The sequence below is a fragment of the Atractosteus spatula genome, chromosome 11 (assembly GCF_055471065.1).
Source record: "Atractosteus spatula isolate fAtrSpa1 chromosome 11, fAtrSpa1.hap1, whole genome shotgun sequence".
Classification (NCBI taxonomy): Eukaryota; Metazoa; Chordata; class Actinopteri; order Semionotiformes; family Lepisosteidae; genus Atractosteus; species Atractosteus spatula.
In genome coordinates this window covers 47725946-47753277 of record NC_142716.1, presented here as the reverse complement: position 1 = coordinate 47753277, position 27332 = coordinate 47725946, and the positions used below count along the sequence as shown (strand labels likewise).

Genomic DNA, 27332 nt, shown 5'->3' with positions numbered 1-27332 from the left:
GCCCTGCAGCGATCCTCTCTGTAACTGAAGGAATAGGCAAGATGGGTGCTGATGGCCAGAGATCCTGAGCCACATCCGGCAGTGAGACAGCAGTGCTGAGTGGAGCTGTCTCTTTAATATCTTAAGCCAGGGGCCTACTGCTGTGCTCTGCCTTCAGGAGGAAGTAAGGAAATGCAAATGGATTATCTACAATGTTTTCTGAAATCAATTACCATTCATTTGCATTAATTATCATTTTCCACACTCCTCCAATGTCACCTCACCTTGGTTTTGTATTTCTGCGAAAATTTGTCTGGCGCCTCCCTATAAACCCTCTTCACAAACACACACACACTTCTGAAACAGTCCCACTCTGCGTCTGTACGTCTCCCTCGAACCCGTCTCCTCTTCATTGACATGTTTAAGAAGCAGCAGGGAGTGACTGGAAATGGCAAGATCCCAAGCTCTTGACAGCTGATGAAGATGTAATGGCAGAGCTGCAGAAGGTTGTGTCATGCTCCAGAAGGAGAGACACAGTGCACTGTGATGTGCTGTACCACACCCACCTGCATGACGCAATGAAGTCAAAGTGCCCAGTGCGCTCCCCACACACCAACTCTCAGTGGGGAGGAGAATAGAGTGATGGAGCTATTTCATGGGGGTTATTAGAAGGCCATGATTGGTAAAGGCCAGGGGGAAATCCAGCCAGACACTCCAAGTACATGCTAACTTAATTTCGGATTTCGATGAAATGAAACCACAAGTATTGACAGCATTTGCCTGTTCCCACCTCATCATCCATCCGTCATAAGATGTACGATTATCCTAATCTCACGGCAATCTGGGGCCGTCTCCGAGTCGAAGGGCGCAGGGCGGTACTGAGACAATTCCAAATTTGTGGGAAGCGAGAGGAAATCAGAGCACCTGCAAATCCTCAGTAATATGGGGTGACCACGCAGACTCCGTACAGACAGACCCCCATAGTCAAACCCAGGAGCCTGGATGTGTGAGGATGCAGTACTATCCATCCTACCAAACATGTGCTCCAGAGAGGATTGTTTATTTTCTATCTTTTGTCAGAAAAATATCATGATGCTGCATTTAAAATTATGACACAATGAAACACAGCTACATTCTCTTTTTTTACCATACTCTCATTTCTCACTTGAATCAAAAAGCTTCACCGGCCGATCTCCGCAAAGAAAGACCACATTGCGAGCCTAACTCGAGACATGAGCCGGGGGGGGGTGGGGGGTGGAGGGGTTGCTGGTAGGATCTAATTTATAACTACTGGAAACAAAGTATCTGAATTTCATTAAGACCCATATTTAAATCACCAGCATCTATCCATCATAAATTCACTGAATTTAGCAGTGCTAAATTAAAGGACAATCAATACCTTCCTGGGAAAAACTCCAGGGAGATAAATATGAAATTTCGAGAGTGTTGATATTCCTAAGCCATTGCTCTTTAGATCATTAGAGCAGACCCCCAGAGCCATCTGTACACATTCACTTGACAAATGGCCCTAGCTGTGTGGGAAGAAAATGTATTTTTAGTAATGAAGGTTTATGGAAGTTTTGCATTTAATTTTCATTTGTGTTATTGAAATATGAATAATGTCCTTTCCTGTCCTAGTAGATTTATTCATTGAGTATATTAATTTACTTTGTAAAAAAAAGACGGCACATTCCCAAGACTACTGCATCGTGATGTGTTCAGAAATACTTGATCAATTATTTGTAATATGTGTGTGGGGGGAGTAAATAAGAAACAACGATTAAGTCAGCCATCTAAATTCATGCAGGAACCCCATTTTGACATATATTCATCTACTGCAACCTCTACCAGAATAATAGCTCTAAAATCTGGAATGAAATGGCTCCACAGTTTTTGAGTAATGTGTATAAAGGGCCAAACATGTTGCGAGCACAAAAATAATTTTAGTACCATCTTAGGAGCCGGTTTTGAAAAGCTCTGGTTTTGAAATTGAAATCTTCCAATTTCAGTTTGATCAGAGCAGTGAAGAAGAGTTTCACAAGAAGAAGAGTTGTCAAATACATGGGTCAGCTTGGCTGATACTCAGATAATGGCTCTTTAGTCCTGGTACACTTGCCTAGCATGGAGGTGTTGAGCTGCGTGGCGTTCGAACACAAGTTCGAAGTCGAAGGAAAAATGAGCCTATAAGCACTGCAGTCATCCAGTCCCTGAATACCAGGACAATAAGAACTCCCTGTGTAAACCAACAGGTAACAGGTGCTACAGGTCATCACCCTGTAAGTTTAAAGAAAGAACTTCCAGTTGGTCAACTTAGAAGGAAAGTTGATCTGAAGGAGTCCGATACTCCAAATCCAAAACATTCCTTAAATCTAGCATGGAGTAAAGCTAAACAGGTTAACAGGGATCAACTAAAGGTGCTTCTTCCAGGGAAGAAAAGAAGCTTTCAGAAAATGGCCCTTACTCCCTTTTTCTGCCTAGAAGCTTTAAGAAGTTTACATCGCCGAGAGGCTTGCACTGAAACACCACGGCCAGAGTGAACCGTGCTGCAGGTGCAACAGCTCCCGTTCTTCGCTGAAACCTCGGTGCGCGATGTGGTCTCTGCAGCCTTCGCTTCCAGCAGCTCTTCATCTGAATTAGCGTTTTTCCAGAGATGGTATGAATTACCATTAAGAGTCCCGCGGGGAAGCTTTGGAGCTCATCAGGTATTTATCGGCCCCATGTTTGCAATGGGCATCGATTTCTTCATGGGCTCAATATCGCTGTATTTATCAGCGCGTGGCGTGACCAAGGCAGTGGTGTAGAAATACACTTTCCGTGACACTGAACCCCGGTTTCTGCACCTGCCACGAGCCTGGCCAAGAGATAAGGTTTATTGAATTGACATTTCAAACCTGCTACAGCCCTACTGATAAATAGTCTTATTCCTGGCACAATAAACAGACTGTAACACGCGTTTCTGCTGAATCCCAGTGTTTCATGCATTGTGCGCCTTAATCTGTCAAGCTAAAACAGATATGTGTGGATTTTTAAAGACAATCACAACCTATTATTATGATGACAATATCACAAGACGAAAGTCTGTAACCTAATGAAAAATCTGGAACACACACACAGAGGATGCTTGTGACAATCCTCTCCAAGTTTTGTGATCTCCATTTTATCATTTAAAGACAGTTCATTATAGATAACTGTATCAACTATATCAACAATGATACAGAACAGTAACTAAAAGTGTTCCTCTAATTACACAATGAGCCCTTGAGCCACTGCACAGAAATGAACTGCCCTAGAAAGAGACATCGTGTACTAGCGCTCACATCGGCATAACACTTGCAAACTGTAGTCGCTTCCTGTTATCCCTGATTTATCATTTAATTAAACAGCAACTCATGCAAGTTAATGTACATGCCTGCCAGCAGTATTTTTTTTTCATATCATATTTTTTATGATTATGCTTAATAAAGCTTTTCCATTCACAAGGGTCCTGGGCAAAGCAGAAAATTATAATTTGGGTTCCTGAAAGAAATTCAGTCGAAATTACACCCTTGTCAGCATTAAGTGGTTTTAAGATTCAAATTTGTTTCGAGAGACCCCTGTGCCTTTAAGTGAGCCCGTTCTTTCAGAGCTAGCATCACATAAACCAACAGACGCAAATTTGCATCCCATGTGCGTTAAGTGCTCTGTAAGGCAGTGCAGCCAGGGGACAGTACGTAGCTATTATTTATTTTGTTACAGCCTCGTTTACTATCCTTCCCCAAACAAATACAAATTATCTCAAGTGCCACAAATATTCAATTTGCACACCATCTGCAAAGGTTTTGTCAAACCTGTTGTTGATGACTGTATATTCTGGCAGATACAAAAAAAAATAGCACTGCATGCCCCCATAATATAGTTATTAGCGCATCTGTAAAGCTGCAGCCATGCTTTCAGACGGCTGATAAAGTGAATTCATTATTTCACAGTGCAACAGAATTCATAACTGACACCAGGCTGGGAGGACGGGGGGGCATCAGGGGGGCTGCAGACAGTTGCAGAGAGGCAGCAGCACTGAGCAGAGGACAAAGAACGGAGGGGATAAACCACATCACTTTGCAGCACTATCACTGATGCTCTAAGCATTTACTGTACTTCCACTGCCTGAACACATTAAATCATTAAAACAATAAACAATTTCTTTCTGCAATAAACTTTCTTTCTTTTTTTTTTTTGCAGCTCAGAGTTTGAATCCAGTTTCTCACAATGGGCTCTCGTTTCCTTAGGAAGCCCATATTTCCAAAAAATTCAAACAACCACAACCAAACATTTTGTCCCCATACAGTACAAGCCCTGCAAAAACACCAGCATCCCACTCTTGGCATTCCCAGAGAGAATCTTCCCTAGGCTCTGTGCAGAGAGACCTGATGCTAGCTGGAGAGGGAGGCAGGTGGTGAAGTCAAACCAATGCCTCACCTGCCAGCATGTGCACCTGAAAGACAGTAAACTCTCTTTCTTTATCAGGCCGTTCACATCAGGATTGCCAGTCAAACACGGACCTGAGGATAGTGCTGAAAATGAAGAGGAAGTGCCTTTAGCACAGGAAATAAGAAATGGTTCTTTACACAAAGGGGGGTGGATGACCGGAAAATAAACTGCTCAATCAGGTTGCTGCAGAACCTGATGCCCCGGGATTAAGAAACAGCTGGATGACATCCTCAGATCAATATACAGTACAACTACAGGGCAAAAAGCAAGTTATATTTCATGTGCTTCTGCCTTCCTGAAACTCAGGTCTTCACAGGCACAGAGCAACCCAAGCCTCCTGGACTTCCTGCCCATGTGTCAGACGGGCAGCACAGGCTCTGGGTCAGGCCGCCTGTTCCAGAACATTCAAGCACAGCTGCTGGAGGAGCAAAGAGTCCGAGAAGGACTGTCAGTGCTCTGCTAGGGCCTTCTCTCTCAGTAAGCAAAGATCACAGATCAGAACCAATCCTCCCGTCTCAAGAGTACTTCTCAGTACAAGGCAAACCTGTGGGCATTCCCAATAGGAGAGACCCGAAGAAGGCTCCACAGCTGAAACGTTGTGTTTCTTTTCTTCTCTGTTCAGCATGGAATAAAACTTCACTTGTTCTAATAGGAGAGACTGCGTTTTTCTTTTTGTTTTTACTGACGCTTTCACGCTGTTTTTGCAAACCTGTTTGCAGTGGCTATTTAAAAACATTCCAACACAAAGACAGACTGAGGTCCTTTGTTTAGTACAGTATATACCTATCAACGCTTTTAAGAATTAATGCATCTTCCCCTTTCTATAATTTGGTATGCTGTTTCTATTGCTAAGTGATCTGTTACTGTTTATATGCCAGCATGAGTCTGTCTAGACTCAACAAGTTTACACCACCAGGAAAGAAGATGGATCTTAGAAAGAAATTTGTCAAATACCGCATGGAAAGCTCAGCTTCTAAGCTAATGCAAATGTTTCTCTGATGGCGCAGCTGAAATAAACTGCCCTGCAATGAAACCGTTTCTGCCCCTTATTTGTTTATGAGATTTGTTGAGTGATGCTGCTATAAAACTCACAACAAACCCGAACACCGAGTCTCACTAGACCAGTGGAAAAGGGGAAAGAGAAAAGCCCAGTTTCGCCAATGTGGCTAGCCAGAGGTTTGTGGATTTATGAACAAATATTGTACATATTTGCAGTTCAACAATGGGAAATGCATGAGCATGCGAAGGACTAACAACCAAGCATTTGGGGGGGGGAGGGGGACTTCACTGTCCATATTACTGCTTGCAAAACTGGTATCTTATCATACAGTATTCTTCCACTGCTGGATTTGCAGCGTTTCATCTTTGAAACAAAAACTCAACCTGATTTTTAGCACTGATACAAAGAGACAGTCTTACTTTAGTTTCTGTAGCTCCAGTCAGATGGAACATAAATCGCAAAGGCCGACTGTCAGAAAATTGTGGCTGTTCTGGGCGTGAAAACCGGTGTGCCAGAACTCATTCTCCGTGCTGCTGAGCTCTGAGACTTCCAGAAGTAAGCTTAGGTAAGCTTAGGACGGAGGGGACATTTTATGATTTAAATGTCTTGAAATAAACTAAGGCTACTTGTTTATTGTTTTTTTTTATAATCCCTCCTTGCACTTATTCATCGCTACAGATAATAAAACGGAGCACTTAAAAATAAAGCCTTCACACAGTATGCATTTCTTAATATGGAAATGTTAAGCTGAAGAAGAACTGCAGTGTGTTGTTGTTATTATAATAACTGGCCTTCAGGAAGCTTAACTGTGAAGATTCCATTGAAAACACTATTGCAACGTGAGAAACTTGTGAACGGGCTCTGGGTTGATACAGTACCACAGTGCCTTCTTTCTGCCAAGCTTCCTAAGTTATTGTATCAACTAATATCATATTATATTTTGTAATATTCCCCCACAGCCTGAAAAATATCCAGCATTTGTGGCATTTCATATTGCTGATCGCGCCGATCATATTATAGTACTTGTCATTGCTACTAATTAGCTAAATTTAGCCGAAGATAATTACCATTTAAATCTAAAAAATCAAGCGGTTGCTCGCGTTCGTTCATTTTCAGATGAAAGAGGGACCACGGATCGAGCAACTCTGAGGAGATGTGCCTTCACCACCTTCTGCACGGCACGAAGATTTTTCATAAAGCGGCTCATTAGCCAGGAATTGCGCTGCAGAAGGCATTTCCCTAATTAAGATGAAAAATAGCGAGCGGGCAGGAAAACAGCGCGGAGGATCACAAAGAACGCGAGCTGGTGCGTGTTGAACATGAGACGGAGTGGAAAGGGAGAGCGCAGCACAGACAGGGGCGCACCAGCCCTCAGGACTGAGATTGCGGGGATTAGCGCAAATGAGAAAATCTACCTCAAACATTCCGCGCAAAGGGCAGCTCCTCCACCTGCGCTATTCGTCTGTCACCTCCCTCCGGAGCGGCCCTAGCGTCGCTCATCCCGGCTTCACCCACGCGTGGCTTGCTTTCCTGTTTTGACTTTTGAAAAAGCGCTGTTATGATCCCTCTTTGTTTGCTTGTCTGCCTGTTTTGCCTTTTCAGCCTAATTAAAAAGAAGGCCCATCACGCAGCACAAAGCGGAGAGACTCTCGCACGGCCGGCCCGGCGCCCCCCGCACACTCCTGGCAGGGTAACATATTTAAAGATCTCAGATCGGCAATTGAGCTCCTAATGCACTCGGCTAATTTGTTTTCATCTCTGAATATTCATTAGTAGGAGAACTAATTGAGTTTCTTTATTCCATACAAAACCCAGGGGGAGATTCAAGAATGGAGTCTATTAGGACTGACAACTTCTGTCATTTGTCCTTTGTGTATAATTTCTTTTCAAAACAGACGACAGTGAAGAAAAAATGAACTATTTCTGTAATTCAGCTCGGCACACATTTGCTGCTGCCTGTCTCTCACTCCCTTTTGTTTGTGATGAATTCTTGGTGTCCAGGCTCACTTTTTCTTCTTCATAAGCACCAGTGATGAACACATTCATCTCCCTGCCATCCCAGTCGTGATGGGGACCAGGGACAGACACAGCACGACAGCACTTTTTACACAGTGTCTGTAGCTTCAAACTGAGAGAGCCACCTTGCAGTTTTCTTCCTCCTTGGTTTGTGAATCTTTTCCCTAAACAGATAGTCTTCCACGTTTTTAGAGTGGTTCTGTTAATAGCCTTTGTGTGAAACTGTCATCTTAAAACACAACCGTGTGGAGCTGGGATTAACAAATCCAGTGGCAGAGTTAACGCACCACAGCGTTCAAAAGCTCTGAGAAACTGGATCATTTGGAAGACTGGACTGCAGGTTTTAGGTTGTCCAAACGTTCGTGATGAAGTCGGAAAATATTAAGGGAAAAAAGAAAAATTAAAAGTGAATGGGACGCAGCAGATATTGGAAACATCTTGTGCAACAAAACAATTGTCACCCTACTGTTCTTTCCAGTAAAGGAACGCAGGTACTGTAAAAGCACGTCTTCCAGGCTTTTAAGACCCACAGAAAAGGCAGAGCCACGCTTTTTCTTTGTAAAGCTGTGTAAGGCTGTAGCGAGACAGCATGTTGCAGGGACTTGCCCGTTACAGTTTTTTAAAACTAATTACCACAGCGAGCCGCAGAAACGTTGCAATTACAGCTCCTGGAACACAGCTCCCGTCCTTCACCTGAGCACGCCTGCGCTGGCAGAGAGAGTGCGAGGAGTGCTTGACAGCCCTTTATAAGCATCTTGATTCCTACTTGATTCACTGCAACCTTGTGCCTCCTCTCGACTTCATCAGAGCCGGCGGTTTAATTCGCCGTGTGCGGTTACATGAATTCGAGAGGAGGCGGGAATGCGGCGCCGCAGCAGGGCAGACAGCCGGGAGGGAGAGGTGCAGCCCTGTTTCATCACAGAAGCTCCAGGACCTGTCTCTGGCGCCGGTTCAACACAAGCATGCCCACAGCCCTTCTGCGCTCAGATCCTGGCAGGCAAAGGGCTGGGCTCTGACACCTCCTGGTGATCCTGTGTGCAGCGTTGGGAAGAGAAGCAGGCAAGGCCTCTCAGCCAGGAGTGTTAGAAGAAAACGGTTTCATTATTTATACACCGAGGTTTTAAAAAGAATGGCAAGAGCTCCTGGAGGAGGGACCTACAGCAGAGGGATTCTCCAAGGATAGGAAAGTGAATACATTTTTGCAGAGTTCAAAGATAAACAGAACTCAAAGCGGTACACAAGCATCTGAGTCTATTTTTTAAAACTTACTTCATTGTGCATTTATTGGGCTGTTAATTCAGATTCGAGGATAAACAGAACCCAAAGGGGGCAAACAAGGATGTGTGAGTTTCCTTCTTGAAACCACAGACTTCCGGTCTCTCTTCTCTTCAGCCAACGGGCTGTGCCGCAGCAATAAGAAATGGAGCTCTTCTTCAGGAACAGCGGAGCCTAATTATCACAAGTGACACTGCGAGAGCGTTTTGATTTAATTACCTGTGCTCCTTTTCTGCGTGTGCCCGCTGCACAGGGTTTTCTCTGCGAAACCTGCGATTTAACATCTTGCGCTGTGCAGGGGATAAGTTCGAGGGGATTCTCTTCCAGGAGCAGTCGCAGGCGAGGCAGGGGGAAGTGACGGCGAGAAAAGAAGCACACCTGGGGCCCTAGACTTTGCTCCTTCAACCTCTGGGCGCCTGGAGGACCGCAGGCTAGATCCCGCGGCGTGGAGGGAGCGGTGAAGGATGTAGAGACGGCCTCCTTCCCACCGCACTCAGCCTGTTCTATTGTCAAAACCTTTTCCTTTCTTTATGTAGCGACCTCTTTTATGATTTTGCATCTGCCTCAATAATTCACCCTTCGGTACAAAAATTAGCATCTGTCAGAGAGTGCCTGTGCTAAAAGCTCTGGCAATGCACCCGAGGTACGCTCAATAATACACTTCACTGGCCAGGCACTTTATTTTCCTACAGCAGTTCTATAAAGAAATAGAGAAGAAATGAAAAGACTGCTCTGAGACATACTGCAGCAGAAGATGCATGTGGCAACGGGCATACTGTCTGCAGAAAAGGGAGATTGAGAAATCTTCAAAAATCAAGATGAGCAAGACCCTCCATAGTTACTTCAGTGTGCTTTGTTAGATCGGGTGGCTGACAGAACGGCAGTTCAATACACCGTATGCATCCACACTGTTTTTTTTCTCCTCCCAGGTACAGTATTTGCTCCCAGCTCCAAGACTGAGATATTCTGGTGAAGCTACGCAGAAAAGTCATCACAGAGTCTTCATTGTTTCCTGTAATAACTGGAGGATTAGCAAATCTAACCACATTCCGTTTCTTAAACTCAGCAACCATATGTTCTCATCTAGGCTCCTTTACGAATCTAGGAAATAAAAAGGCACTGAAATGCACGCACACACACACACGCACGCACGCACACACTGCAGTCGGTACAATTTGCAGGACTTGCTTTGAATTCTTAGCCTGACACAAACAATCAGCTTCCATTAGAATGTTTACTGCAGCACAGCTGAGTCCTGCCATGTGTTCAGTAGAGTCTGTGAGAAACACAAAGCTCAGAAAAGAAAAAAAAATAGACAACCCATTTGAACGGAAAATCGTGCGCAGTCTGGAAAGCTGTATGATGCAATAAGAAACAAATGCCCGCTACAGGCAAATCACAGAGTTGTGTTAGTCTCACTGATCACCCCGTGCATGAGGTGTATAGCATCTTTTTAAAACTCTCCCTCTCTGTCTGCTTGTAATCTATTCCCCATGCCGGCGTGGTGTTGATTTGAAAGCTCTAAATTATCTAAAGCCAGATCTGGCACTTACATGAAATGTAATGTGTTCTGGTTGGCTGCCTTCCTCCTGGTGGTATCTGATAGTAATGTGGTTATGATGTTCTGACAGTGATGTAAGCGATGCAGGCAGTTAACAGTAGGGCTGATGGCTTTAATGTTCTCTCCCTCTCGAAATGCAATAATCCCGATGTCCTTCCTAATGATCTAGCTAACGACATCAACCGTTCTAATCGACATTCATGCACGCCAACTGCTCATTTATTGAAATTCAAAGATTCGATAGAGAACAGATGACCCTGTCGAATACTGTCTGAATGCATTTACTAATACAGCTGTATATTGAATGATCATTAACAAATTGAGTTTGGCAAGTAATAATTCACTGTCTCTTCTGAGCATGCTCTCTATGCAGATGGTGAAGAGTCTATATTTTACAGTTTCTTTAAGGACGTATAGTAAGCACACAGGAGAAACACACATAACTGTGCTCATGTCCCACATATCTCAAGAAGAATGCTTATCCTGAAGATCATCAATTCTGAGTTTGCACAGGTTAATCCCAGTCCCTCTCACCTCTCGAGTCCTCTGCAGGGGCAAATCTCCTTTCAAGCACACCACTTAAAGTCACATCCTGTCAAACCATTGCTCGTCATCAGGTATCTTTTAACACTCACACTACAAGCTCTTGCTGACAGAAAATCACACAGTACAAATCCATGTCTGTATCTTGTGGAGAGGAAGTACACAATCCTGACTGGTCTCTCGGGTTTTGAAGCACATCTTGGATTAGCCAGACTGGATATCATTCCAGTGAAATCTCTTGATACATGTTTCCCACCTGATTCAGCTGCTGCTTTAACAGGTCTAAATTACTATTGAGTTACTGTAACTATGAAACCTGTAGGGCTCGGGCTGTCGAAGAACAGCAGTGAGGATCACTGAGCTCGTCTTTCCAAAGCTGTCAAAAATTAGCACTGGGGATGAGAAGGTGTCCTGGGGCTCAATTTAATTTGCATGCTGGAGAACGATTCGACCTCCCATACAACGGCCTATTCCAACATGGATGAGCGGTTCAGTGTCTGGTAAGCCTGAGGACATTGGCTCTCATGTAATGAGAACCACTGCCTATAATTGTGAAGTGAATTTAAGGGGGGCGTTTGCATAAAAGTAAGGTCATCTTGAGGCTTCTTGAGGGGCACGGGAACTAAGACTTTTCTGCAACCTGTGTAGGAAAATCGGATTGTCTCGGGATACCGCCGAGAACTTGAGGAGTCAGATTCTTTTCCACGTCAGAATGAACATAAACCCAGCCTGACTCCTAAAAATCTTAGATGAATCGAGCTCCGCTCTAAAAATTTTGAGTCTCTCTTAGCAGCAAAAGCTGCATATCCAATCTCACAGCTGCTCACATGTTTTCATGAGATCAGAATCAAAACCTTTGTAACCGCGCAATATGAGGAGTCTGATTTTCACGCTTAATGCTTGTAAAAAAGATCCAAAGAGGAGCTCCCGTGGTTTCCTTCTGACATTATATGAGCTTGGAGAACAGAGGCAACCAGCTAACGTCAACGTTTCGCTTGAAATACCAGAAAACGACACGTTCGTTTTCAGCACCACAATCCTGTCATTATTTAATCTCTTTACCAGCCATTTCAGCTGCTTTCTCAAACTCCAAAACACATTTCTCTCAATTTGAAACAGCTAGGAAATCACAATACTACTGTTCCAATTACATTCTCATGTGAATGGGCTCTTGGATGAGGCTCACATAATCGCACTCAAGTGCTGACACCTCTCATCTCCAACAAGGTTATTCACCTATTTTTCTTCCGTGGAGTAAATAACATTCATTAAACCTTAAAATGCCATCATACATCTTAGATGTTAAGCAGTCAAACTGGAGTTAAAATATCCAGTAAAGTACCTAAACTAAGACACATGTGGAGTGTTTTTTGGAAAACTCTGTAGGAGTCAATGGAAATGCAGAAATATGTACTCACCCTTTGTCTTATATTAATTGAGAATTTTAATTACCCTGTCTTAGAACAAATGCAGTTAGAAGAGTAAAAGAGAATTTTACAATGAGTACAGTCCAACAAATGTTATTTAGCACCCTCAATAAATTAATTAAATTAATACCTTAATAATAACACCATTATTGGAAAAAAAGAGTGGCTCCTATTTCTTTGGCCCTGGGTTCAGTTGTGGAATAAAATGCCTTCTGTGTGGGGATTTCACACTCTCTCTATGATCACATTGGTTTTTTGGCTGTTCCAGTTTGTTTTTCACCATGGAAAGACATTCTGGGGAAGTGACGTTGTGTGCCTGTTTTCATGTGCGTGTACTGTACAGTATGTGTGAGTGTGTGTACCCTGCAATGGACTGATCAGGGCCCAGGGCCTTGGACATGCTTTACAGTTCCAGGATACACTCAGGGACATTCTTGCTAGGAATGTGAGGCTTTCTGATGATGGCTGAAGGTTTTGGAAATAGAGGGACATACAGTATGCATGAATACTGTGAATGTAACATTGCTGTAATGGTCCACTGTGTTTTAACATTCAGCATGGGTAACTCAATCCACAGTTGAGAATGCATGACCAATTCAACACTGTGGTGAAGAGCACTTAACAGCTCTTTGCTAAAAACCATGTACATCTTTAAAAGGCCTTTCTCGAGAACACACTAATTCCTTTTCCAATAAGGGAAGCAATAACTAACTGAGCCAGTAAAACATTTGCTTTATTAGGGTAACAGTACATTCCCAGGACGTTTAATCAATCTACAGAATTCTCTGGACACTGTTTCTGAAGCCCATTTAACATGCTCCAGTAATGCACAGAAAAACCATTTCCTTTCCACATCTGCTGCACATTGGTCTTCAGAGGCACTAAAACACAGGATAAAACTGTTTGTTTTCTTTTTATCATTAAGACCCCAATCAACTAGCCTAAAAGCTTAGGAAGTAAATGTTCTCAGTAAAATCTCCTGGTTTTCTAAAAAGAACTTAAACAGCAGTTTCTTCAGTCAGTCCTCAGTGTCAAAAATACTCTGTACAAAGGGTACTGTTCCCAGCTACTTCAGCACAGAGAGCACGATGCAAGAATTAGCTTGTGCTGATTTTTAACTCAATTCATTCATTAGTAGTTGATCATTGGGTGAACAGATACAGGTGGGAATGCCACTCTCAGACAACTCCACTATGAGTGTTTTGTCCTTCTGCAGAGGTCCAGTAGATTACATTTCAGGCAAAGCACCCCAGTGAGGGCAGCTGTGAAACACGGAAGACAGTACACAGCTGACTCCAATTACCAACCCCCTCCAACTTCTTAGAAGACAAAGGCAAATTTCTGATGCTGCACCCAATAGGAAGTTCACTAGCAACTAGAACATCCACAGGTTGAACGCTCTGTGAATGTTGGGAATACTGCACTTGGTTAATGGGCAGAGGCTTGAACCCCATTAAAAGGAGTGAAACAAGAAGCAATTGTAAAGTGGTACAACAACAACAACAACAACAACAACAACAACAACAACAACAACAACAACAACAACAACAACAACAACAACAACAACAACAACAACAGGGGGGATGCTTGAGACAAGTGCAAAGGGAGGTGTTTGAGCTCAGTTTAAGTAGCTGGTTGGTGATGATGGAGATTAGGTGCAGCTGTGTGAGATTGAATTGTTGTTATCCCTCCCAAACTGCAGTTAATAACTTCCATTTGACACCAATTAGCCTGTGATGAACACATCACCTGGCATGAAAATCAGAAGACAGTGTTTCAGGGTGAGGAATCTTTGCTGAAAGCCACAACATTTTAATTTATTTCTTGAAAATGATTATTTTTGTCTGAAATGTTTTTGGACTGGTTTAGATAATATTTTCTCAAGACATTCTGTAAGACATAGTCTGTAACCAAAGTGGTTATATTATGTACAGTATGTGTCCTTCGGGACTCAACACGTTTTATTGTGGATTATTGTCTGGTAATAAAATATGATGAGCCCAGAAAGAAAACCATCTCTGTTAAACCAGAACAACTGTTTTATTTCTGTCGTGCTGAAGTTAATTTGGATGTCTCAGGATTTTCCTGCATTAAACTAACTGATATCTTACTGCTAGGGTTGTGTAAACCCATTTAAATTATGAAAATATTAAGTGAAGCATGTGAGCATTTTATGTGATTCCAACTTGGCCTTTCAATCTTCTGTTAAACCAATTACTAAAGTGGCATATTATGATCTTAGAAACATTGCTACAAGTAGATTATTCCTCTCATTGTTTGACACGGAGTACCCAGTTAATACTGTACCTTTATTTCATCAAGACTGGACTGCTGTAATGCTCTGCAATACTTTGTAAATGACAGTTACCTGTACAGCTCATGGCTGTTACAACGAAAGTGAGCTCATACTACTCCCACTGTGGCCTCACTGCACTGTCTTCCAGTATTCTTTTATTAGCATACAAAGTGCTTACTGGTTGAGTAGCTGGTTGGGTAGCTAGCTATTTAGCAGAGAAGTTAACTCCACGCTAGCCTGGTACCAATATTAATATTAGGTTTTAATATCTACTATCTAATTATGGAATAAGCTCCTACTCTGTGGCCCTAGAGTAAAGGACATAAGAAATGGCGAGTTTGCTTTCAGTTATCATGCTACAAGACAGTGAAAGTCACTGGTTCTGTAGTTTTTTTTTTCTCCATATCTTAAATGGGTTTTGTTTGTAGGGAGTTTCTAGTTGTTTGTAGCACAAAAAGCCATGCATAAATCATTTTTTTCATTTAATAAAGGGGAAAATGTCAGATTTTTTTTTAGAATTTAAAATAAAAAAATATCAACCTTTTTGCAGACAAATGGCAGTGGAAGATGTGGAGAGGTTATTCTATTTCAATACCATACCTACTGCTTGGCATTAATCAGGCAGCACTTTGAAAGTAATTGGAGTGCCACACTCTGTTTGAGAGAAGAGGGTTCACAAAATCAGTCCAGACTCTGGCTTGTGTGCCCTGACACTTAGGTCAGCTCCCTTCTCTCTTTCTGAACTCAAAGTAGCTGCTCCTGTCAACTCGCATGAGATGAAGCCAAGGCCAGGCTGATAGACCTGAAGGCAATTTCCTTCATTACCGCTGCTGCTCCCAGTAAATGATACCTCAGCCACAAAAACCTGGAGACCTGCCACCACCTCCCTCCCCGAATTGCACTGAGATTCCCTTTAATTACAGTAGGCGTGACACACGCAGCCCCTAAGGATACCGGCTGGAGAGTATTAATCGCCTTTTCCCTAAACAAAACTCAGCCTGCCCAGAACAGACACTCGGAAACATCGCTCACGCCCAGGAGGGGCTTTGATTTTTCAAGCCTGCGCTCTTTCCAGGTGCAGCAATCAGAAAAGTGTCACCCGGCCTGGGGCACCTCCACAGGCTCAGTCTGTAAAGGTGCAGGCTGAGTCCCGCAGGCCAGACAACACCGGATTGAGTGCAGTTCCTGACAGCAGCCAGCTCTAACAGGGATTCCCCAGACAGGGGAGTACAACCGCGCAGAGCGCTGGACAGGGTCCTCTTGGCCGATTTCCTGGACACCTGCAGGCCCGTCAGCAGGGAGACGTGTCGTTCCTCCATGCGGTCCTCTCTCCCGCTTCCCGGGTTTGCTCCAGGCTTTTAAAATTAAAAGAGCAAGTCCCCACCTCCCCCTCCCCTTAAAAATGTCTGATTCAGCTTCTTAACAAAAGCAAGGTTTTGTCTCACAAACAACATGCTTATTTTGGTTTGTCCCAGTAACCTTGGAGATAAGTAATCGCCCAATAAAGAGCTGGAGGAAGTAACTTGCACATAGGAGGAACACACACAGACTCCAAAGAAGCTGGGCCATGGCTTGGCTTGCTGTCCCTGCCCTCCTCCCGGCTCCCAGCCCTCCAGTACCGGAGGATGGGGATGCCGTCTCCATCAACCCTGCAGCACGACCAAGGCAGCTCCAGACCCTACTCAGACTTCACACAGATTTGAGTCTTTAAGCAGCGTGTTGGCCGATACACTCTTCGGCATTGGCGATTGTATAGTTAGCGATGACGTGATCAAGTCGCCAGCAGTGTCTGTGCAATGTCTTGGACTCATTGCTCATGAATCCTAGTTAATAAATCGCAATTCTATTGGTCAAGAGCAAATAATTCTGAAGCAAACGTGCCTTCCCTATCTCCTCCTGTCTCTGTTCACTTCCAGTTACTCCAAAATCTTTTCTTTAAGGAACGGATTGCATCTCAGGAGGTTTTTAACTTCCTATTAAATTCCTCATACTTTATGAAGACATTCATATCACTCTTGGGGTTTAGATGTACTCATAAGTCTGGTTCAACTAACCCTAATTATCAAAGAGTATGAGTGGTATTACGATACTAAACCTTGATTTATATCACACCATCATCACGCATGACTAGATGTAGCATTATTTATGGGGGAAATGTAGAAATCATGTCAAAATTTCTATTGCATGTGTACTGTATAACACAATAAGATGTTTTCCGATGTGAGGAACTGTGTTTTACAGCCTTGTAGCAGATCACAAAGTCCAAGAGCACTTCACAGAACTAAACCTCCAAAAATCAATTTTCAGAAACATTCAAACCTCAGGTAAGGCCATCAACCCTCTTCCATGGAAATGGAACAGCGACACTCTTTCAACGCCCTGTACAGCAGGGAGAACAGAATTGAAACAGGACAATAACAGCCCAGAGAAATGAAGAAGCACATGAAAGCTGTCTGAATGATGCCTTTAAACCCTGAAATGGCAGCCCTTTGTTTGTGTAGCACTGTTGCTTTTAAGATAGGAGCGTTCAAAGGCAGCCTCTGCTTTTTTTGCTGGGAAAATTAATTCCTCTGCCTTTCAGCTATTATTAATGTAGTTTTCACACAAACATCTACCGCTGTAGCACTTTCAGGTTTCATATCTCAAGCTGAGCACGAAAAGTATCTTTGGGTAAAAAAAAAAACTTATTCTAGGTGCCAGTGATGCAACCAGCAATTATTTCAATTTCACTTGAGGCGGTTCCTCAATTTATTAATACAAAAAGAGGAAATGTAATTCAAGTAATGCTCTGTAAGGTTTGTAGGTTATCCGCAGAACTGCTAATGCATCAGCTACAAAGCCAGTTTGCACATGAATTCAGCTCAATGCCAGGATTCTTCAGCTGTCGCAAGGTTACAAGGGTATGTTGTTGTGTTGGCAAATTGCATTGCTGTGTGGCCTTACAGACTGTGTGCAGAAAATCTGGCCTTATTAGAAACTTTTCGGCAGATGACCAGCTGGTAGACGTTGGAATGAAAGTTTTGCAACTCCGGCATAGTAACCAAAAATGGCACTGAACATATCAGTACACACACTGCATCAAGGGGAGAAAACTGTAGTGCACTATATTTACTCAAATGATTCTGTGTCCTTTCTTGTAGCAGATACTGTAAACTGTTCCTAGTGAGGTACTGAAGATTTTTTAACCAGCAAACTACACAGAATTTGTTAATAGCAACAATGTCATAAGATTAGGTTCTGCTGTTTTGTGTTCAGATTCCTTTTATTTTATTTCTGAGTAAAAGAACAACAACAATGTAGGCAATATTAAACTATCAACTATGTATATATTATTAATTAAATGTTCTACTACATACACTTTTAAAGTGCTCTAATGCAACAAAAACAAAATTGATTAATCAAGAAACATTCCTTTTAATTCTTGGCTTTGCAACAAACTACAACAATCTTTGGCAACTTTTTTAGAATGTCAAAATGAATGGTGCAAAATTAGATTTACATTTAAATACACATCAAAAAGCATAGCAACCTTCTTGGCAACAAATGCAACCTTTTTTAAAGATTAATCTGTTAATCAGCTGTCAGGAAATTGGTATAATTTATAATTTACCAGTAAAAGAATCATTTCAGTTAAATAACCTGTTTCTGTCATCTGTGCTTTTAAGTTATTAAAATCCTCAGTAGTAATTGCCAAAGAGTATTGAAAGTTCTTCTGTTTACACAGGTTTTGTGTCAGGTGGTTTAGTAATCCAGACAAACAGGGACATTTCAGTCCAGCAAAGTCACGGGGGAACCGGATTATCACTGCACAGAACATTTAGACACTTTCCCATCTCGCTGCGTCATATCCAGCCTTGAGGGCTTATTTTATACCATAGATAAGGTACATTTCTCATCTACTGTATATATCAAACAACATAAAAAGGGTGCAAAGGAGAGCAAACATGGCTGTCTAGAACTCTTGGCAAAAAGGTACGAAAAGTTAAATTTCTTACAACATTCCAATTCTAAATCACCAGGTGGAGAGGGTTAGAGAGACTATTAATTTGGGATGGGATGGACGTCTCCGTATCTGGTATCCTGTGTTCCAGTACCACTCCATTAAGCAGCCAGCCCCCTCCTATTCATCACACAAACACACACAGGCACAGTGCTTACAGACACCATCTCCATGGTTCAGAACTATGAGGTGGCTGGTAAGTCCAGATGCTTCTCCAGATTTCAGTGGCTGAGGAGGTAATCAATCATTTCATGTGAACTTTTCTTTCTTTACTTCTGTTCTGCCAATTTAAAGACTGGGAGACAACAAAGGAGCAACAATAAGACAAACATTTACTGAAGGACTTAGTTAGGGTACAGAGCATCCAATTTCAGAATAGCTCTAATGCAGCCGAATATTTGCCAGAGATCAGTTTTCATAGCCTACGCGGGATAAGTGGGAAAAGCTCATCCCTCACAACACATCCACAGCGGAATACTAACTTGTGGGAATCTGGAACATCATCCATGTCGCGGTCCACATGAGACTACTGGCTCCCTCTACCACTTTCAGCGGACTCCCGGAGGTTTCCTGACAGTTAAATGAGGTTTTTCCTCCCCCTGTGCTATGCAGCTTATTCTACGTGTGGTTCTTGCTCGGTCGACATCCAAACCCTAGAGGGCGCTCCACTTCATTCTTGTCCCTAGTTCCTAGTGTGATTATTCATGTCCTTCCGGTGTGTCTGGTTTCTGTTTTCTACTTAGACCCTGAGTCTCCAGTGTTCCTGGCTCAGCATTAGGGTACGGATGTCGCAAGGCCCACCTAGCACCAGGTCACCCCATGTCTGTGTCCTGACGGCATAGGCCTCATCCCCGACATCGCCTGACCCCTGAGCCCAGAGCACACCTCTGTGTTTGTGCCATTTTTGCCTCTACTGCTCTTCTGTGCATTCCACGGCTGGCCTTTCCGGCGTCCGTGACAATCCAGTCGTGTTGTTGAAGCCAATATCCAGGCTTCTTTTCATTAACAGCTGGATGAGATCTTTAGATCTGCCACTAAATGTATAACAGCTACTAAAATCCAGAAGTGATGGAATGTCTGCAAACCTTCTTGTGTTCTTAAGTGAAAACTCAATCTCTTGTCTGCTGGCTATATGAAGAAACTATATGAAGGACAACGCATAATTAGAATATAGGTGACCACACTATATGGTTGTAGCCAAGGCTGAAAATCACTTATTACTGTGTTACTAACAGGATAATATCACAAACTCTCATTAATAAATCATTTGTAAAACACCATCCATTGAATGCTAATGCATATCATGATAAAGATTTATACTTCAGTTCTTGACTCTTAACTTTTTTTTGCTGTTTTATTTTTCACAGTATAAACAAAGCGTGTTCAGTAAATATAAAACCTGCTGGGTTCAACATCCCTAAAGTCCTTCTGGAGCTCTTTATTCAATAATCAAATCCTGGGCCCATTAAAGCACACACACATTACAAATATACCTGGCGGCATTCCTGCCTCAGGACTGCAGGCCAGTGGCAAAGATTCAATGTTAAATTCAGTGCCAGTTCTCAACCTCCACTGATCCCATTCTGAGGTATCAACAGACGAGCATCCTAACACCCATTTGATAACAGAATGCAATGCAATTACCTTCTGTTCTGATGGTGAATGGAGAATCTCCCAATCGCTTGGATGAAAATTGGCCCCCCAGGGATGTCATTAAAAAGCACAGACTGAAGAATCCAATCCCAGCCACGAAAATCCTAGAATAGAAATTTACAAAACAAAAAAAAACACAGAAAAAGAAAGTGAGTCTGGAGAGTCAGCCTCCAGAAGCAAAGCTTTTTTCAAATAGAACTCTGAATACTCCAAATACAGTGCAACAACAACTGAATCATGGTTAAAAACTATTTCTGGCAGTTTCCCTAGTTTATATGCTTAGGTGGAAGATTGGGTAGAGTAAAGAGAAAGGTGAATGGAATCATCGCTTCGAGCCAATGTGCTGCTCAAGGTCTTGCCCATGAGCCCAGGGCTAAAGGCACAAAAATGACCAAGACTGCCAATTTAACCTGAGCAGTGATTCTGATACTATGACTAATTACTAATTAAGGAGGCTTAACCGCACATAATTTGACACTACTTTAATCTTTTGTGTTTCCACCATTTTTTACAAGAAAATGTTATTAAATTAAAGTTCCTTTATGTCCCCCAGCTGGAAGTGCACCAGCTCTACGTTCCCGATTCCCAAACCACTCGCCTGCCCCGAGAGCAGCGGGCGAGCTCGGCAGACTGGCGAAGTGCTGGGCGCCACACGCTGCGAGGGGGAGAGAGAGAGAGGAGGAAAACCTCCTCTCTCCAGGAAGTGCTCCGGGTGCCTGCAGCAGCTGCTCAAATAGCATATTGAAAGACCGGCGTGACCTTTCTTTCTGCTCCTTTCTAATTAGGCAAAGTGACTGAAAGTAAGCATGAAGTAGTTCAAGTAAGTAGCTGCGTCAGCACGCGTAGGCAGCAAAGGAACAAGCAATAAGTTTATTCCCTGGTGAAAAGAGAAGGAAGGAAACACAATGTTTGGGCTGTGGAGCCTTCTTCGGGGGACCTCACACCCGAAGAAGGCTCCATGGCCGATACGTTGTGTTACCTTTCTTCTTTTTTCAGCAGGGAGTAAACCTGTACTTGTTCCTGAAAAAAAGCATGGTGGCAAAGGCCATTTTAATGTTCTTGAGCAGCAAGTCTGCAGCAAATTGGAATAACACCCTCCCGTCCCCCCCTGCACCCCTGAGGTGGGCTCTATTTTCTGGCTTAGCCCAGGACCCCTGGCAGACCCAAGCACCCTCCATCCTAATGGCAGCAGGCTAGTCTCCATCTATGTCCTCCACGGTCCAGAGCTAATTGGAATCTCAGCACAAGGCATGTTGCCCCCGTCAGGCCCATATAATCCCTTCATTCCTTTTTCGCACATTAAAAAAATGCACTAGGTGAGACTGGTACACATGCACGCTGTTTCAACGGATATTAACTCACACCCCACCCCCTGCTTCTCGCTATAATGCAGTGGTTCCCCATCCTGGTCCTGGTGCCCCAAACGCCTGCTGGTTTTCACTGTAAGAAGCTGCTTCATTGGAATATTTGCGTTTTGTTTCTAATCACAAGTTTGGGATTTCATTTCACTTACAAAATAGAACAGTTAAAGCTACAGTACAACATGTGCAAGAGCTGCGAACAAAGAGTTCAAATTCAACTTCAGCGGGGCAGTGTGGTGGCTCTGTGGTTCAGGATCTGCGCCTGTGGCTGGAAGGCTGCCGGTTCCTATCCTGCGGCCGGCAGAGGACTCCTACTCCATTGGGCCCCTGAGCAAGGCCCTTCACCCCAGCTGCTCCAGGGGTGCCGTATTAAAGGCTGACCCTGCGCTCTGACCCCCAGCTTCTCTCTCCTGTCTGTGTGTCTCATGGAGAGCAAGCTGGGGTACGCGAAAAGACAAATTCCTAATACAAGAAAGTGTATGGGGCCAATAAAGTGATCTGATCTTATTGTGAATAAGCCTACGAAGGGTTCGATTGTGAGGACTGTGAGGGCTTGGCTGGAACACAAACCAGCAGGTGTGTGTGGGTCACCAGGACCAGGAGTGGGAGCTGCTGATCTAGGCCCCAGAATGCTCGCCGATGTCTGTGCGGCTGCAGGAGTCTGCCGGCAGAAAGCTCCACCTGCGCTGGCGAGCCCTGAATAATTCAGACACCCTCCTGTGAAGCGAGTGGCAGTGTGGGTATTGCCTCACTCCTCAGTGGTCTGAACATTACACGAAAATCCCATCTTATTCCCTGGGGACAGTTAACACACTTCAAGGGAGTCTAATTAAATCAAAACAACCATGAATCTTAATGAAGGTGCTGTATATTATTAATTATGAAGGCTGGTCTCAAAATAACAATGGGAACAAAACCTTACTGAAGAGCATTTAGCCGTCGCCAATGCATCATGGGAGAGCGGTCCGGTTGCCAGGCAGTTCGATCCATCATCATAAAAAAGGAGCACTTATTTAATCACTGCTCTTAGAAAGATCTACCTCATGTTGGTGAACCTTCTGGGCACGATCATGCCCCTTGGCACTCCAGCCAGAGTCTGGAGACTCCAAAGCTCATTGGACTAATGAAAGCTTAGAAAGACAACGCGTTACTCTACATTGCAGATTTCTGCCCGCATCAGATTGCCATTGTATTAAGAAACTCAGATCCCATGTCATTTTTATGTGAAATATATAATTGTTAAAAGCATTATGTGAACATGACAGGATTGTTACAGCTGTGGAAGAGGATTCTCAAAGGATCAAGTCCTGCAGTGGTTGGAGGGGGAAAGCTTTGATATCGTATGATTGGGTCAAGCTGTTCGGAGCTCCTGGACTTCATCTGAGCTCAAACGTGGAGGGATAGAGCTGGACTAAAGTAAGCTGCCCTCTCCCACACTTTATTCTTGTTTTTTATCTTTTCCCTGTAAGGTGATAAAGATTCTAAACAGATTTTCATGGGTTAAAACCACAGAGGGATTCATGTGAAATTTAAAAATATTCATACGACCTTTATTAAGATAAGTAATGCAGAAAAAAACAGAACTCTTAAGTACTTAGCACTACCTCAACTATCACATCACATTTCAATTCCAGTCACACACAGCAGCTGATTCAAGCAGGTCATCTGTGCTTAGTCTCTATTTTTGTAGTTAACAATTACTTAAGACTGACAAGCATATCTCAGAGCTCCCCAAGTAATACATGTAATTATACATGACAGATATGGCCTTAGTTTCCTTCTTTTATATCTTTTTTTTCTGGAGGATAAGTCATGTGGCTTATTATGAGGTAATGCCTTCCACTTTTCAGAAGTGAAGATTTTATATCAGATTCAAGCATAAATCTTGATTTTTTTTTTAGAAAAAGGAAAAAGGCATTTCACTGATTAATTAGAATATTATCGGTGTTGTGTCAACGCTTCAGTGTTGTAGTCCTCGCAATGCCACTCCAGGGCAGCGTTAGGGTGAAGTGCTTAGATCCAGATTGCTCGGGACGCCATAGCTGCTTCAGTGTTTGACCTTTTGAACACAATTAATCTTTTGTTCCCATTAAAGGAATGCTGCATCAGATACACCAGGAGAAGTGTGTGAAACAGAAGAATCAGTGCTTGGCTGTTAGCAGAGGAGAATAAACTAAGAACTCCACGTCTTTTCCCTGTTATATAAAAAGAAACTAATATTTCCTGACCTCCACGACAAAAAAGCACCTCTACAGAATGCAAAAAGGGTGAATCACAGGGCAGAGTGGTGGCTCTGTGGCTCAGGATCTGCGCCTGTGGCTGGAGGGTTGCCAGTTCATATCCCATGGTTGGCAGAGGACTCCTACTCCGTTGGGCCCCTGAGCAAGGCCCTTAACCCCAGCTGCTCCAGGGGCGCTGTATAAACGGCCGACCCTGCGCTCTGTCCCCCAGCTTCTCTCTCCCTGTCTGTGTGTCTCATGGAGAGCAAGCTGGGGTCTGCGAAAAGACAATTTCCTAATGCAAGAAATTGTCTAGGGCCGATAAAGTGATCTGATCTTAGCTCTTATAGGCAGGAAGGTTGGAATTTGTAAACGTGGGAGAAACCTGTTCTGTTCTGTAATGATTCCTTGATATCCTGTATGTTCTGGGCTTCCTGGGCTCCCCTGAATGAAACAGTGACTATTCAGCTGCAGTGCCACACTGCTCATTATCTGAAAGTCTATGCAGAACAGTCCCAAACATTATTCCTTGCCTGGAATGTATTGATGTTATTGAGAAAGCAAATAATGTCAAAATAGTCCTCTTGCAATGCAAATAACCTGCTGTTAGTAACACGTTATTACGTTTGTGGGCTTAAATGTGTTTCTGTATATTCATTACAGACATACTGTATGACAGTGCATTCCTACTCATTTTTCATTTCTGTTCTGAACTACACCATCAGTTTAATTTGATTTGGGATTTACCAGTTTTCAATGCCAGGATGTAACCTGCTTTTTAAAATTGGTTTGAGCATCACAAATCACTTAAGATGAAAATGAAACATGCCAGCTGTGTCTTGCTACTGTACATGTTTTACAGGATAAGTTTACGCTGAAGAATAACCCACGTCACTTTATTGTTGTACTGTACATTAAAAAGTTTAAACAGATTCAAACAGTCTTGGTTAATGGACGTTTCTATAAAGACATTTAAAAAAACTGAATTATAAATCATTTCTCACAATGGATTTTACAGTAGAGTCCCACTGACTATTTGAGACGTCGAACACTTCCTGCTCCCCAAACAAATACTAAATACAAATGACTCTCGAGATCGGGCAGATTTAAGTGTAGTATTTTTGAACTAGCGTAGTCTGGAGTAGTGTTAACAGCTTCAGTGGTCTGTGATGGGCTAGCCACTTTCTTTAAAAGCGTTTTCAAAGGTCTTATACTGCTTGCTTATATCAGCACTCATACTATTTTCCTTGCTTTAAAAATACGTCCATTTGTGACCCGCTTTGTTCCGAATTCCATCCTGTATTGCGGAGAAAAGAGACATCTATTGAACTGTGTCTTTTGAAAGACGCCCCGTAGAATCCTACAAGACAGCACTTAATAAAGAAGTAACGGAACTTAACGTGATGTAATCGGATTTCAAACGATCCATTCAATTATTACTCTAAAATACCTTAGACCGACTGGGGGGCGCACGATACAAGTGAAATGTCGTGCATTCTCCCTGTCTTCTCGTTACCAAGTTAGTTTCGTGTAATGCTCGATGAAAACCCGAGATCAGTATTACTGGCAGATTGAACCGGCGAAGACGCTGGGTACTTGGACCGGGGTTAGCTTATGAAACAAAGGTTCGTAACAATTAATAAACTAAAAAAAAAAAACCCACCAAACTCTGTAGTACGGGGTGCCTACATTCTTGTTTAATACGACAGTGATTTGCAAATTCGAGTTTGAATTTCGATGGTGGGTTTTTTTTAACATCAGCCGGTTTTATACCTTAGTTTCGCGCAAAAGCGTGTTTCATACTGTGTCTCCGAACGAGCTATCAGTTAACAAGCAGACGCAAGCGGAAAAGCGAGGAGAGGCGCCGAACTTCACCGAATGTCTGGTTCCACTGGACGCCTAGAATAGGGCAATGTGCTGGCTCCAGCCTGCACCCTGAGCCTCGGGTCTGGACAGTTCTCATCTGGAAACAGGTTCATGGTGGGGAATTACCTGGCGAATAACACAGCGGGCTATTTAGTGCTGCCACAGGCACGGGTCCTATACCAAGAGCGCCACGAATTACACTGAATAGTAACAATTATCGGAAATATTTAACGCTTTCAATGAAGGTGAGGGATGAATACCACCTTAACGAGAATCAGTTCTTAAATATGTAAAGATGTATGACAAGGGCTTAAGAAAGTCAAAGCGAAGGGACGAACCAGGCTGCCTCTTTGCTCAGGATAAATTATTCACTGCCATTTAGACTCGATATTTGCTATTTCGCTTTCATTCCAACTATTAACATTTAACTTTCCCCGAGCACGACGAACGCGATCAAGCGGTGGGCGAACTGTGTGAGGCTTCCTTACCTGAACGGCTTGAACGTCACCAGGCATCTTCTCACCATTATTTTACCGTCCGCGTTCACAGCAATCATTTTCCCAAAAAGCCGAGCGTGCAGCCGAGCTCGGACATCGTACACCCAGATCTCAGTCCTTCGCCGGGGAGACTAAGACGCACGGAGCTTCTAGCTGAAGTGGGCTGGTTCAGGCTGCGATGGAAGAAAATCCTACTACAACGCACCTCCAGAGCCGGGCGAGAAATTATATCCACAAGTTTGACTTCGACGGCAATGCCCCCTCTCCCCCCCCCCTCTCAACTCTTCCAGCCTTGCGAAGAGCTCAGCGCTTCCTGAGGTTCACAGCGGTATCGCTGAAGTGTACAATCGCTCGCTGGTAGACGATGGCATGCCGCTCTGCTTTTGAACCACCAGGAAACCCTCCGCAGTTCACTTTACAGTAATTACGACAGAGCTCCTCTCTACCGCTAACTCGGGCTGGCTTATCCCAGCAAAAAAGAGGGAATGCCAGGCGGGAACGTTGAAACGGGATCCATTTGTTACTCCCAAGGGATAGGACATCCCTGCTCTCTCCCAGCTTGTGACCGCGTCAGGTAGCAGCACGGGCTCCCTCGGTCTTGCGCCCAGGCAGCGCAGAGAGCGTCCGACCCCCGTCTCGCCACGGTTCAGAAAGCTTCGGTCTCTTCAATGAAATACATCCGCTTCGGCTCCTTGCGAGGTATTTCCAATTCATTGATGCTCGTATTGAATCGTCTCCGCAGCGCCATCTACTGCTCGACGTGTTTGTTACACCGAATTCATTGTTACGTTCCTGCTCGGCTCTGCTGTTCAGTAAATTGTGCTGACTGGGAACTACGTAGACTGTACAATATATACCAACACGTTCCTTTGTTTTCTAAGTACCGCTGTCTGATCAAGTGTCAGGAGAGCTGAAGTCTCTTTTTATCAGGCGCAGTGAAAAATGCTCAGATTACCTATTGCATTGAACTCTGCATGCCATTTTAAAAGGGTTGCGTACTAGTGGCAGTGGAATTCAATGAGTGGGTGCGTTCAATAATGCAGAATGCCTATTAATCCTGCACTGCAACTTTTTTTGATATATATATATATTGATATATTTCCGGAAGCAACTCTGGACAGAAAAACATGTAACTTATCGATTACGCCGCGAGGATCACTTCGACAGATGCGCAT

General features: G+C 43.4%; 1 protein-coding gene across 1 annotated transcript in view; it reads right to left on the bottom strand.

Annotated features, from left to right (window-relative positions):
- Positions 1-26858, bottom strand: part of mgat5b (alpha-1,6-mannosylglycoprotein 6-beta-N-acetylglucosaminyltransferase B) — an 87720-nt gene extending 60862 nt beyond the window's left edge. Inside the window, exons 1-2 of the mRNA XM_088927073.1 lie at positions 26149-26858; positions 20206-20318 (exon numbers count right to left, since the gene is read on the bottom strand). Coding sequence (XP_088783199.1) covers positions 20206-20318; positions 26149-26216 — 181 coding nt within the window. The 5' untranslated portion in view covers positions 26217-26858. The remainder of the gene's footprint in view (positions 1-20205; positions 20319-26148) is intronic.
- Between the last annotated feature and the right edge of the window lie 474 nt (positions 26859-27332).